This window comes from Tubulanus polymorphus, chromosome 10 (genome assembly GCF_964204645.1).
Source record: "Tubulanus polymorphus chromosome 10, tnTubPoly1.2, whole genome shotgun sequence".
Taxonomy (NCBI): domain Eukaryota; kingdom Metazoa; phylum Nemertea; class Palaeonemertea; order Tubulaniformes; family Tubulanidae; genus Tubulanus; species Tubulanus polymorphus.
The window spans coordinates 11611796-11626866 of NC_134034.1; the positions used below are offsets into that span (position 1 = coordinate 11611796).

At 39.5% G+C, this 15071-nt stretch overlaps 2 protein-coding genes across 3 annotated transcripts; one reads left to right on the plus strand and one right to left on the minus strand.

Moving 5' to 3' along the window:
- Positions 1 to 333: 333 nt before the first annotated feature.
- LOC141911696 (ceramide kinase-like protein) lies at positions 334 to 12431 on the minus strand. The gene is made up of 13 exons (XM_074802697.1): positions 11838 to 12431; positions 8309 to 8578; positions 7680 to 7875; positions 6994 to 7136; positions 6674 to 6748; positions 6022 to 6202; positions 4748 to 4831; positions 3703 to 3818; positions 3265 to 3485; positions 2594 to 2734; positions 2110 to 2268; positions 972 to 1279; positions 334 to 610 (listed from the first exon to the last, which is right to left on the minus strand). The coding sequence occupies exons 1-13, from the start codon at positions 12337 to 12339 to the stop codon at positions 514 to 516; spliced, it is 2493 nt and encodes an 830-aa protein (XP_074658798.1). The 5' UTR covers positions 12340 to 12431; the 3' UTR covers positions 334 to 513.
- LOC141911697 (replication factor C subunit 5-like) lies at positions 7977 to 14048 on the plus strand. Of its 2 annotated transcripts, XM_074802698.1 has the most exons (3): positions 7977 to 8003; positions 12523 to 12740; positions 12931 to 14048. In XM_074802698.1, the coding sequence occupies exon 3, from the start codon at positions 12980 to 12982 to the stop codon at positions 14009 to 14011; it is 1032 nt and encodes a 343-aa protein (XP_074658799.1). In that variant the 5' UTR covers positions 7977 to 8003; positions 12523 to 12740; positions 12931 to 12979; the 3' UTR covers positions 14012 to 14048. The 2 variants fall into 2 exon arrangements, with proteins under 2 accessions (XP_074658799.1, XP_074658800.1); XM_074802699.1 differs by lacking the exon at positions 7977 to 8003 and having other exon boundaries at positions 12625 to 12736.
- The last annotated feature ends 1023 nt before the right edge of the window (positions 14049 to 15071 follow it).

Below are 15071 nucleotides of genomic sequence, written 5' to 3' on the forward strand. Positions count from 1 at the left end.
AGTAGACACCGCGGTGGCCTCAGATCTTGTGGGACCAATAAATTCTCTCAGAGATGGGCGAATTCTGGGGCAGTCAGAGCAGGAATAGGTTGTCATCATCATGAAAATGTGGGGCAAGTGATAATCTGATCGGTAGTCTAGTACCTAGCCATTGTTCCTGAAACAACTGGTATTCAGACTATCTGATCGGGAGTCGACTCCGGGGTAAACATGGTCTGGAGAACGTGATAATCTGAGGCAGTCAGGGATCATTCATTTATTATGTACGCATAGAATTTGAATTTTTCAACCCCCCTCCCCCTCTGTACGCAAAATAGGCCATTTTTTCATATACATTAAGCATAACAGTACGCAATTGCACTGACCCCTCCCCCTCCCCTAATGCGTACGTAATATATGAATGATCCCTCAACTAAACGTCTGCGTATCTCACTGCATTCCTAGATGAACGTTCTCGCACTGGGTGATCCTACCCCCCTGAACGGGCGCACGTGGGGTAATGAACTATTTCTATCATATTTGTGAAAGGAATAAATATCTAACATTGTCATCAGCTACGTTGATGTCATGAACTCCGTCGCCGGTTATTTTCAATAATCGCGGCTGGACGCTGAAAAATATGGAAAAAAATGTTCAAATTAATCAGTTTGCAAAAAGTAAAACACCAGTAACATCTTTCATATTTCTGTTCAAATTAATCAGTAATCAACAGTAAGACCCTCGATCAGTAATGAATCAGTAATCAAGGGGGGTTAAAACCCATGGCAACATCCTTCAAATGTTTCGTATTTCTGTACGCATCAAACAAATTAAATCAGTAACAAATACTGAATATCAGGAATCTAGTTGCCAGCTCTGGACTCTGGTTTTCACGTAATTGGATATGAATTTATTTTGAAACCATGAAACGAGTCCCGTCCGAAAGTTGATACAAACTCGATCTCCAAACAAACAATTGATATTTTACTCACGTGAAATGCAGTTCTGTAAACGTGTCGTCGAGAATCTCGTTATCGACGCACCAATTCGACCTTGACCTCGATTCTTCTTTCTCTTTGCGTTTCTGCTCTTTTCGTTCTCGTTTCAGTTTACGTTTCACCGAGTTACGTTCCAACAGAGCGATGCTGCTGCGAGGTTTCGACGACGACGGCGGCGGTTTCGACGACGCTGGTCCAGCAGGTGGCGCCGCCGGCGTGCTCGATCGTCTGCTCCGCAAACCGCCCTTGAACAACGACGATAAACTCAGACGCCGTTTTCGTAGCGTCGGTTTTTCGTCGTCCTGAGAAGAAAAATTGAGAGAAATTTTCCTCTTAAGGCTAAACAAAAATGATACCTTGTTTCTCCGCAGCGGCCGGGTCATTTTTGTAAAATATGATAAAATTTATAAACAGTTCATTTCTACAGCGGCCGGGTCTGTTATGGTAAAATTGATCACGATTTTAAAAAAAGTAATGTATAGGGTAGATAGGCGGCCGGCCGGGTCAACATTTAAGCTCAACAGAGCGGAGAAACAAGGTATCAATTTTTTTTTAGCCTAACAATTATCCGGCACATTTTGCTGATGACTGATGAGACTATTTTCAGTCTTGATGAATGTCACTAATGGAAACCCACAATATCAATTGAAACGACTGTTATCGTTTTTTTCTTACGTTTCGGATGGAATCCTGCCACCTGTACTCAGAGTTTATTTGGAAAATTCAATGTTTTGTTTTTCAAATAATCTCTGAAGATTCCACCTGAAACAGTTTACATTGATATTATGGGTTTCTCTTAATCATTTCTGACAACTCCGGACCTAAATCCATCGTTGTTGGTTAATTTCAGGGGCCTACACCCAGCTACTGTGGAACAGAGGTCTCGGGGCCTGCACTCAGTTCCATAGTTCTAAGTCAAATCATTACTAGACTTCGAAAAGTTGTGTCTGTTGACTCTAATTTTTGATAAATTATTTTTGATTCGAATCTAATTGAAATATAAAAGAAACTGAGGCGCAGTTAACCAGCAACCAATAGCGACGCCTGGTGGATTATCACAGAATCCTCGCTTGCCGCAGTAGACGTGTCAGTATCCTGCTAAAATTCACTTTTTGATCAGTGATTTTCTTACTTTTTCATTGTCACCATTAATCGATGTATTTTCACTGTTAGCACCGGTAGTAGTTGTCCCTATGCTGCTGCTATCATCGTCGCCATCCTCTTCGTCATCGGAATCATCATCGCTCAAACGATCTGTGTCTATTACGTCCATTGACGCCGATTTCTTCAACTATAAACAAACAATCAGTAAAATATCGAACGCGAAATCCGAATAAAAAAATCATAAGAACATGAATTTTGTTTCTATTTTATGAAAATCAAATAGTCTTCGCTGAAATGTCTAATCGAAAATCTGAATGAAAAAATTATAAAAACGTGAATTTTGTTTCTTTCATATGGAAGTGAAATAGTCTTTGCTGAAATATCTAATCTCTTCTTGTTTATAAACGTAACAAAATAAAATCTGAATGAAAAAATTATGAAAACATGAATTTTGTTTACTATCTTATGAAAATATTTGCTGAATTATCTAATTTTTTTTTAAATAAACGTACGGTTCGTTTGAGTTTTACGTTCGCCATCTGTTGCTCGATTTCGTCATTGTAGCCGTTGTCTTTTTGGTGCCACGTCGATTTCAATTGTTGTTTGAATTTCACTTCTTTAACGCGATGAACCTCGACGAACGGATATTCAAACTGCAGAAAATATGAATATACAGGAAAAATTAACGACATTTTCTAGCTATATCAACAAATTTCTCTTGACTTTTGACTTTTCCCTGATTTTTAGCTTTTTTACAAAATTCCCAGACTATTCCCTGATTTCCAGATACAGGTGGCCACCCTAATTATACGTTTAAAACTACAAATTGATAAGTTTCAAAAATTAAATTCCCTGTGGGCACCCTGATTATACGTTTAACACCCAATATATACAAATTGAAAAGTTTTAGAAACTAAATCGAAAATTACACAATGTTTCGGACTTTCTCTAGGATGAATCATCGTCAGGTGTGAATTGAACAATTCACAATAGAATTTGTAGAATCTAAGGATCCCTGGGGCCGGTTCCATAGACAGGGCTTAGACTTAAGACCAGTCTAAGACCGTCTTAGATCTATAGCCAATCTATCGACTTAAGATTAGTCTTAATATTAAAGACCACTTTTGGACTTAAGTCTCGACTATGGAACTGGCTCCTGGAGCGTAAGCACGTCGAGACGAACCTGATTTTTATAGTTGCCGTGGCGTTTCAAGAATCTCAAGAACGATTTACGATCGGTGCTCGTGACGACGATCAGATCCATGTATCCGTCTGCTAGATGAGCGTATTTACTGAATCCACGTGGCGCCATCTGGCAACGACCCGGATTCGACATGATACTGACGTTGATGTAAGGACCTTGTAGTTTTTTCCAGTCTTGTTCGACATCGCCGTTTCTTAAATCTAAAAAGAATTAAGTATTTCTACAATGTACCCGGTGAGTACTGGTACCCCTTTGTTTAGTTTAACTGTTTTCATGCTGTGTATATTACACAAGCTACTTTGTATCGCATTTCAGACTCTTATTCATTCTATTTCATTCATTTTCCTATCAACATTTCAAGTTCCATTCTGAAAATTTTGATGACAATTCTTTCTAAATGGTTTCGTTCAAGCTTACCGGTTATTATGCTGCTGCTGCCGGATTCGGCTAGCGGATCAAATTCGATCAGTTCATCTTGTTCAGGGCTGTCATCATCAACGCTATCTTTATTACCACGATCACACGTGCTACAACTAGAATGAGAATAAAACAATGTGAATTATTTGTAAAATGTGAATTCAGGGGCACAAGCGGCACAAGCTACCCCCGCAGTGAAAACTTAGAAAGCTATGACTATTTTAATTCGATAGCCAATCTAACAACTCAAGACCAATCTAAGCTCATTTTAGTTCTATAACCAATCTAACAATTTAAGACCAATCTAAGCTCATCTTAGTTCTATAGCCCATAAAACAACTTAAGACCAGTCTAAGCTCATTTTAGTTCTATAACCAATCTAACAACTCAAGACCAGTCCAAGCTTATTTTGGTTCTGTAGCCAATCTAACAACTTCAAACCAGTCTAAGCTCATTTTAGTTCTATAGCCAATCTAACAACTCAAGACCAGTTTAAGCTGATTTTTGTTCTATAACCAATATAACAACTTAAGACCAGTCTAAGCTCAATATAGTTCTATAGCCAATCTAACACCTCAAGACCAGTCCAAGCTTATTTTGATTCTGTAGCCAATCTAACAACTCAAGACCAGTTTAAGCTGATTTTAGTTCTATAGCCAATCTAACAACTTAAGACCAGTAAAAGCTCATCTTGGTTCTTTAACCAATCTTACAACTTTAAGACCAGTTTAGGTTCTATAGACAATCTAACTAAGACCAGTCTATGATTCAAGACCACTTTTAAGACTAAAGACACGATCCCTGCCGTCATTGCTTCAAGACACATCTACGTAAACACCATATCAGTACACGGTAACATCATTCGCGTACATCAGGGGCCGGTTGCATAGTCATGACTTAGACTTAAGACCAGTCTAAGACCAACTTAGTTCTATAGCCAATCTAACAACCTGAGACCAGTCTTAAGATTAAAGACCACTTTTGGACTTAAGTCACGACTGTGCAACTGGCCCCAGTACACAAATATCAGGTACACGGTGCTTACTTGTAATGACAGATTTTCCCATCTTTCGGGTGACTTTTCTCTTCATTCGGACTCGGCACGTATTTTATATTACAGTCGTACGACCTACAAAATAATAAGTGAATTGTAAATCAATTTCTCTTCTTCCAGGCGATTAAGACTGAACGGTAGTTAGGGAATTATTACCAGGGCCCGGTTTCATGAAAAAGTTAAACTCAAATTTTTGGTGTAATTGCCATTGGTTACTTCATGTTTTCAATGAGGACAACAATTCAAACTTAACCGTTTTAGGCTTAAACTTTTTCGTGAAACTGGACCCAGGGGCCAGTTGCACAGTCGTGACTTAAGTCAAAAAGTGGTCTTAAATCTTAAGACTGGTCTTAAGTTGTTAGATTGGCTATAGAACTAAGTTGGTCTTAGACTGGTCTTAAGTCTAAGCCATGACTATTCAACTGGCCCCAGGTTTCAGGTTCCCTAAATCAAGACAAGGACTAATGTCTATTTCAACCTGACTTGAGAGCATTCCGGGTGGCCTAGCTCAGTCAGTTTTGGTAGTACATACCTGATAAAGGTCTTATTAGGACCAGAAAGGACAGGCAGTCGACCTAAAACATCATTTTTAAATCCATTTTAAACTGTTTTAAAGGATATCCAAAAAGTCAGCATTGAGAGGGATTCATGAGAGAAAAGAGACTCCATGATTTAAAAGTTTGACAATATGTTTCCATGCCTACCAACTGAAGTTTGGTACGTAGGCATGGAAACATATTGTTAAACTTTCAAATCATGGAGTCAATTCTCTTCATTTAGCCGCTTTCAGTGAACACTTTTTGGATATCCTTCAATACAGTTTCAAATGGATTAAGAATTAATGATTTAGGTCGATTGCCTGTCCTTTCTGGTCCTAATAAGACCTTTATCAGGTATGTACTATCAAAACTGAGCGAGCTAGGCCACCCGGAATGCTCTCAAGTCAGGTTGAAATAGACAATAGTGACGAAGTAATTCTGCTGACATACTATGGATTTAAACCTATGAATTCTGAATTGCGACCGATATCATTAATAGACACCGACAATATCAATTTAAACAACTGCTATTGTTTTTTTCCCATGTTTCAGATGGAATCATTAAATGAAAGTCGTTTGAATAAATATCGTGGGTAATAGTTTCATCAAGACTGGAAATAGTCTCAACATTCACTAGCAGCAAGTGACCAGCGCCATTTGTAAAAAAAATTCAATCTTCTGGTTGAAACATATTTTTGATATGAGAACTGATTAAATGTAACCGACCTGAAACGACGAGTGCTCAGCGATTTCAAATACGACAATTCCAACTGACGACCTCGACGATGCGTGAAGGTCGACCGATGAGACTGCACGTTGCCGTAGAAACCGTAATGAGAATTTAACGACCAGCCGATGAATTTATCCATCGAGAAAATCGAATTGACGTCGATATTCATCGAATAACCTGCAGACGAAAAAAAAAAAAAAAACTTTTTTTCTTAGAGAATTGTTTTGAAACCTGAAATAAGGATAGCGAATGATCCCGCAACTGATGACACTGTTTGATTACTATTAAGATAAATCTCAAATCTGTTCGAATGATGATAAATGTAAGATATTACGAACGACAGTTTTGCAGACAGGGGGTCCACAGTTGCTGAAAGGTTGGTTAGAAAATAGCTGGTAGATAGATTACATAGTAACGATGAACTTTTAATTGTCGCTATGTCAACTATCCACCATGGTTAACTCTAACCAACATTTCAGCAAATGCGCAGCAACAGCATGGTTTATTACTAACATTCATTACTGTTTCTGCTAGGATTAAATTCTGATAAAACTATCGACTGAAAAATCATCATTGTGCATTTGTTTATCATCACTGAGTTTGAAGCAGTAGTTTATGTGTCTCAGACCGGCAGACGACAGTACGTACCTAGCACCATATTTAACGTGGCTGTGATGACGTTATTTATACCTTGGACGGACGTTACGATGTTGTTCGTTATACCTGCAAAACGAGTTAACAATCAAACGCTTCTTAATTTCGGGTAAATTTCGACAACAAAAACTCGAGCAAAATCTCTAATAGAGTCACAACCAAGACAGTTCCACAGTTAAGAATTACGTAGATTTCGGGTTAAATTTACTAAACTAATAATGCTTTAAACATGAGTCAATTTTTAACATCAAACTATGGATGGAAAAAGGCTGCTGAGATTGACCCCTCCCGCTCCCTATCTCTCTTGTACATACCACAGGGAATAATAGCTATCGGTATCTGATTTGAGACAGGTTTAAATCCTGGTTTGATTTCGACGTGGTTTTCCGATTGAGTTTTATTGAGTACGGCGTTGATAAGCTTCTTAGCGCTTCCATCTCCGCCCATCACTGCCAAACTGTTAAACAAAAAAACAAAACCGGGTCGTATGATCGAGATCATAAACTGTGGCAATCAAGGATTCAACGTATGGCAGGCGAGGATCCGAGTTTCGGTGATAATAAATGGATTCAGGAGTCTAAAAATCGAGTTCAAATATAATGGGATACCGGCGAGGCTACGGACGGAAGCGAGGATTCAGCGATAATCTGTCAGGATCGCTAGTTGCAATGGGTTACCGCGCTTCAATTTCTTCTACATTTCAATAAACTTCGAGTCAAATTTTCTGATTAGTAAATCAATTTTCAGTGAAATCAGTGAGAGAGAATGGAAATCGTATATCAATTCGATGACTCGTTTGATAATTTCCGGATTTGGAAGCTCAAAAATAATGTTCAAATTTCATTGAAAGTGAACTGATTTTCACCACGAGTAAGCAAGTGTTTTGTTGCGCCATCTGGTGTTGCCGGTATCTCATTGAAAATGAACTTATTCTAATTTTGACGATGAACAACCTGCTGCTCGTCACGCCATCTGGCGGGATAGCTGGTTTAAAACCTACCAATCATATTCGTCGAAATCAGTATGAAGAACCTTCTGTTTGATAGCCTCGTTGTGGTAAACTTCGACGTAATCGACCTCGACGCCGGCGAGATTTAAAATCGGACCGACGAACTTCGTGTAGAGAGACGCGGCCTCTTTATTCCCGGCGTGAGGCTGCAGAAATAGTTTTATCTTCTTCGGTCGGTTTTTGAGACCTACGAAACAAACAGACAGACAGTCGATTAGTAGAATATACCCCGACACGGAGGGGGGAATAGACTCACTTAGTAGAAGAACTGGCACGTACTCTTGACATGGAGAACAGATAGATAATAGCCTAAAGGTTAGGAGCACACAAGGGTATTTATTCGTAAGTCAACTTGAGCTTAGCTTAAGTTTCAGGGGCGAATCTAGACCCTTGCGCCCCCCCTATTTTTTGCCGACCAAAGAATATTTTGAGGCCACTATAAAGAAAACTAGTTTATGATTGCTATGGTAGCCGCAAATCTAAATTGCGTTACCGAGGATCGACCCAATTATTTTCATTCTTTCTTTCTATATTTCCAAAATTTTATTGACAATATTAAGCGATATATGTGTTGTTTGCCAAGGCGTCAACAAACTTATGAAGTCAGTTTTCTAACATACCTTCGATGTAAGAATGAATCCTCGAGATGAATTTCAAACACAGGTCGGTGCTCGGATGTTGGAAGAACCAGATTTTCGTGTGAAGTTTGTTGTTTTTCGCGCGGTATGTGTAAATCTCGAATCCCTGACACGCGCCCTCGGCCGTCGGGTCGCTGCGAGTGGCGCCTCCTACTTGATGGCGTTGCTGCGGCGATTTCAAACGTCTGATCCGCGCGCAGTAAACTCCGTGAAGCTCGATTACGAATTTAAACTCATTTTTAGACTTCTTAACTGAAAGTAAAAAAATTAAAAATTTACAGTATAAATTTTCATGAAATCAAGCATCTTAGATTATATTCATATTAAGGGTCCACGATAAAAAATTATTTCAAAAATAATTTTTCCAAATTTTTCTTGTGAGCTATAAGCCTCTTTGTTATTATATAGGCCCCTTATCTTAGTTCATTCCTTGTTTAAGCTAACCCGAAATAATTTCAACATACATTCAGTATTTTTTTTTGAAAAAAAAAAAAACATTTCACACGGAAAGATTTAAAACAGGAGTTTGAATTGTTGTCCTCATTGAAAATTCTAAGTAGCCAATGATAATTAATGTTGGGTAAAATGGTGCATAGAGTGTATACATCTAGGTATTGGCCTTTATTCTGTTAAGCTGCCTCCACGCCTGAATGACCTAAATGCGTGATTTGAGTTCAGAAATAAATTTGGATATAGATTTATTATATGTTTATTCCTGTAGTATCGAGGAAAATTAAAACAAAATTTTGATTCATCTTTTATGATGGAACTGGACCCAGATATTCCTCAAACGTTTCTCAAAACTGGTGAAAAAATGTATCTTCTTGATCCTGGTTCAAAAGAAACCATATTTTTTGAAAAATAATGTTTTTGATCTACAATTAAAAATTGTGAAAAAGACAAGTTTGTTGGTTCATTCCGGTTCGGTATAAATATCTCTTAAATATCTCGATTTTAGATTCGAGCTACTAGAAAATAGACACAGATCAATGTCCTATTAATGATATTGCACTGAAGCTCTCGAAGCAATGTCGCAATGTCGCTAACGAATCCTATACACTCAATCAATTATCAATGTCGACATTGTTGTCGAGTGTCCTCCGAATCGCGGCAGCCCGCCGGCTGCGTGGCACGATTCTCACCGCTAACTCTACCGTTTGTTTATTCGTAACCACGACAACAACATCCTTTCACTTATTCAATAACTTAATAATGTAGGAAAAATCAGGGCGTTTATTAACAGTCAATATCGTAGTCAGTTCAGGATATCAGGTGATGGTGATTTTTTTGATGGGAGCTGATAATAGAATGTACTCCTCAGAAATAGACTGTAGTTTGACTATTTGTACATGTCAGAATATTCAATACACTTGTACTATCAATTTGAGACTCATTTGCACAGTTCAGAAGTCAGTTCCACAGTTCAGAAGTCAGTTCCACAGTTCAGAACCCAGTTCCACAGCTCAGAACTCAGTTCCACAGTTCTGAACCCAGTTCCACAGTTCTGAACTCAGTTCCACAGTTCAGAACCCAGTTCCACAGTTCTGAACCCAGTTCCACAGCTCAGGACTCAGTTCCACAGTTCAGGACTCAATTCCACAGTTCAGGACTCAGTTCCGCAGTTAAGGGACCCAGTTCAACAGTTAAGGACCCAGTTCCACAGTTCAGGACCCAGTTCCACAGTTCAGGACACAGTTCCACAGTACAAATTCCAGTTCCGCAGTACAGGATCCAGGTCCACAGTTGACTATGGTGTTAATACACTCAATTTAAATTTATAAGTTCTATAGTTAAATTCGTGCTGAGAACTGTGAAAGCATCCTCCATTTTCACATTCATTCTCAAATATTGATCAACTATTGTATATATCTATATTTATATTCCACATTCTACCAGTTTTTGGATCTAACACTAATTGGTGTAAAGTGTAACGAAAAAAAGAAAACTTGCGGTGAAAGAAACTATTTGATAAAATGATATTTCAAGAAGTGATTTCAAGAACCAATTGAATGTGATTATAAGGAACCATTCAAAAAGCGTCACGGTTCGCGAATGCTTTAAAAATCGAATTGCTAAGACATCCAATTATTTGATACATCCATTTTGAGGTGTTTTAGCAATATTTTTCTAAGTCTCATGACATAGTTCGTTTAAACAGAGAAATCTAGTAATTCATGAATGGAACCTGTTATAGATCTTTAGAAAAGTATTTTCCGTGTATTAGGAGCACGATATAGCCTGACCTAGTAGAATTCAAATACATCATGTATTTTCAAGGTTTTACATCTAGGAATTATGTAATCTATAAAACGAATCAGTCATAAAGCTTCGAAAAAAGCACTCATTCCTAGTACAGCCTACTTTATGCCCTATACAAACTACTGTCTGTCACACATGCTCTTCGTGCGACGTTTTGGTCCGTAATTTCGTTAATAATCGGTTGATCTGTAAATATTATGCATCAATTTGTTCAGTAAGGAATTTGCATTCAGAAATAAATCATGAACTGGCAGAAATTTGTTTGTGTTTTCTTCTATCAGCGATAGTTTACCTAGCATACGCTCGCGTAATGCTGAAAAACGGCTTTTATGGCCCGTCATGAGGCGCCACCTACTGTATTTTAATGAGCAGGTGATGACGTCACTGTAACGTTTCCGAGCGTCCGCGGAGTGGATTTTTCAGCATTACGCGAGCGTATGCTGAGTAAACTATCGCTCATAAATGAAAACAAAAACAACTTAAGTGAAAATTGTTGTTTATTTCTGAATGCAAATTCCTCACTGAACAAATTGATGCATAATAAAGGTAGATAAACCGATTATTAACGAAATTACGGACCAAAACGTCGCACGGAGAGTCGGTGTGACAGACAGTAGTCGCATTGGAATATTTGCTAATATATTTGGCTTGTCAATAGAATACTTTAATGATTAACCTGCTATAAATATTTAATGCTCTGTTCACCGCTACAGATAATTGTGTCAATGCAGCAATAACGATCTTAAACTTATAGTATCAATACGTCATATGGTCGGTCGGTCAACCTCGGAAAAATCTCGTCTCAACCTTGAAATGTTCATTTTCAGATAGATAACTAATAAACCGATGATTTTCGACCCGATATGAAACGGTTATTTTAACCCTTTCAGCGAGTCTACACCGCACTTCTGTAGAGAATTAACTTCTTCGTGGAAATAAAAGTCAGAATGAAAGATTAGGCGACCTGCGATCACTAACTAGGTAGTAGTAAAGATAAAATGATTTAAGACTAGCCGATTCATGTCGAGGATTAAAACATTTGAAGGACACACAAAAATATATTCTAATCGGCAATTTAGATTCTAGTTTTTTCAAAATGATTAAAATGTTAAGGTAGCCCTATATGACATTTTCAAAACTTATAATCTCATGCATTAGGTGAGGTAGATAGATCAGACTTTAGTCTTTCTAAGACGTTCTTTGACTAATTTCATGTATAGATTCTGTATAGAGATATATAGAAAGTCGATACCTGGTATATTGTCTCCGGCGTCTGTCCATGATAACTGAGACTCTTCTAAAACCAAGTCGATGGCTTGACCCTTGAAATTAAACAAACCGGTCAATAGAGAATTACTGCCGCTGTTACTCTGCAGACCTAAACTCGACCGACTACTGGCGAGTGATTCCGAACCGGGAGAGTTTGTACCCGCGCTATCCCGCCCTCCTCCGCCGCCGCGGACCACTACTGCCCGAACCCCGCCGCGCCCGCCGGGCGAGATGGGGTCGATCCGATCGCTGCGATCCGCTATCCGACCTGCGGGTGAGGCCGAATCATCTCGCCAACCTCTAGGCGTCGGGTCTCGGTGACTCCGACCCCCGGGACTCTGTTCCTCGGAGCAACCCGTATCCTTCCAGCCTTCTTTCACGGTAATCCGATTTTTCCGGTGATTTTTTCGCATTTGCGGAACGGGTTCGACTCCGCTTATATCATAAACTACGTCACATTCATCGAATTCGTCGGATGAATCCATATTTACAGATTTTAGCGACTCCCAGTCGACTGTATAGTCCCGGTATTTCACAGTTTTCGCCACCGAGTGTCACAAACGTCAAAAGTTGTTTACAGCCGCCATTTTAGTTGTTAAGTCTGACGAGTGGGTTCGAATCCCGTAAGAAGATTTTATTTTTTAAATTTTTTATCATCTTATATTTAGGTTCGCAGATAGCCATCATTGATATCAAACATCACGAAAATTGTCTCTTTTCTATCGAATTACCACAAATTAAAATCATGATATTCTCGACTCCGAAATGAAGAACACGAGAAAGATTGTTTCGCAGTCGGCGTAATAATTACCTAGTGCCGCCTTGCCGCGAAATTCATGAAGATTTGAAGCGAATTTGATGAATTAAAGTGCAGATTTAGAGGCAGGTATTGTTTTTGATTGTCATAAGTTTAAATGATTTGTTTTTCAATAAAGTGAATCTCCGGTAAAGATATTTAGACTTTGAATTGAGGTTCTTTTTCAAGATTTTTCTGGGCCTGTTCAGTGTTCGATTCGAATCGGAATCGATTGAAAATCTGGATGAAAATGAAATTTGTTTCTATCTGTGTGTTACAGATCTGAAAGTGACTTGTTCGAGAACGCACCAGCAGCAGAAATCTGAAAAATGTCTTCGACAACCGAAACCGGGACGACGTCGACTTCGGACGAGAAAAAAACGACGAATCTTCCGTGGGTCGAAAAATACCGTCCGAAATCTCTGAACGATTTAATCTCTCATAAAGACATCATAAACACCGTGAACAAATTCATCAAAGAGGACTGTCTGCCGCACCTGCTGCTTTACGGACCTCCGGGTACGGGTAAAACGAGTACGATACTTGCGGTCGCGCGTCAGCTGTATTCGCCGGCCTCGTTCAACTCGATGGTCTTAGAATTAAACGCGTCGGACGACCGCGGAATTGGGATCGTACGCGGACCCGTGTTGTCGTTCGCGAGCACGCGTACGATCTTCAGCGGCGGATTCAAACTGGTGATTCTCGACGAGGCCGACGCGATGACCCGCGACGCGCAGAACGCCCTACGACGAATCATCGAGAAATTCACCGAGAACACGCGATTCTGTCTGATCTGCAACTACCTGTCGAAGATCATCCCGGCGATTCAATCGCGGTGCACGCGATTCCGATTCGGTCCGCTGTCGCCCGAGCAGATGATTCCACGAATCGAGCACGTCGTGGCGAGCGAACGAATCGACGTGAATCGCGACGGTATGAACGCGTTGGTGACGCTGGCGAGCGGCGATATGCGACGAGCGTTGAACGTGTTGCAGTGTACGGCGATGGCGTACGACGGCGTCGTCGACGAGAATAACGTCTACTCGTGCGTCGGGCACCCGTTACGACGAGACATCGAATCCATTCTCAACTGGATGCTCAACGAGGATTTCTCGACGGCGTATCGCCGGATCGACGCGTTAAAAACGTCGAAGGGTCTCGCGTTGCAGGATATCATCACCGAGGTTCACGTTTACGCGCATAAAATCGATTTTCCCGTTCACATACGCGTGCATCTGTTAAACAAGATGGCCGACATCGAGTATAATTTGACGTTCGGTACTAGCGAGAAGATTCAGTTGAGCGCGTTTATTGCAGCGTTTCAGGGCGTCAAGGAACTCGTCATCAAAGAAGCCTCTTAGGTCCAGCATTATCATTCACTTTCTTTATTCTCATGTATTGAATGTTTGTAAATCTATCCAATAGTTTTCAAGTTTTTGTAAAATATTCATAAATTGTGCTCAATAAAAACAACCTTTAACAAATTCATTGAATATTATTTTCTATTCTCAGGATTTTTGGAGCTTTAGCAAAGTCCTTTCTTCCATTGGTATGAAATTACTTCCGAACGAAGCTTAGTTTCTCTTCGGAACTTTCAAAACATTCAATGCAGTAATAATATCTCTAACCCTATTGAATTTCATCGGAGTCCGTTGCTCTTATTTATCAATTTAGTTATTTGTCGACGGAACTACATTTCGTTTCGGAAGAATATATGCCCTTTTACGTATATTCACGCACGTGCGCGCCACAAGACTCGTTGCAATGTGATCTGTGAGTGTATTCGAAAACGTTTGGCCTAGTGAAAGTTTTCCAGGAAACCGCAACTGTTTCAACTGCCAGAGTTTGTAAATGATTCACGGGCCGGCTGTGAAAAGCAGAGTGAATTCTATAGAAGGGCAGCGAAATTGGGGGTGTTAGTTTAGTTAAGAAATCTGTTAATCCAGTGTGGATTAACAGATTGTGCAGGGGTATATAGACAGACGGCTGGCCGGGTCAACTTTTTAAGCTCAGCAGAGATGAAATACAAGGTATAAATTTCTTTTAGCCTAATGCATGAAGTCTTAGAGAGCTGTGGGCTGAGTGCTTCCTTACAGCCAGCGACATCAACCTGTCCAGGGTTATACAGCAATATAGGCCTTGTCAATGACTTTTTGTGGAAACTTGCCTTTTCCGAACAAAGAACTGAGAAGAGTCCAGTGGAATAAGGGAGAGGAATCTGAAGAGGCTGTTCATCGGAGTGGGAATCAGACTGGAGGAGAGGGCCGTGTTCCTTTCAGTGCACTGAGAGACCAATTCAATATTAAATACATAAACAATAGTTTTTTCTTATTCGATTTATGATATTTTAATGATAAACAAAAAAAGAAAAAATTTACACATAAATATGAACTATGATATCGTATATAAATAAATATATAA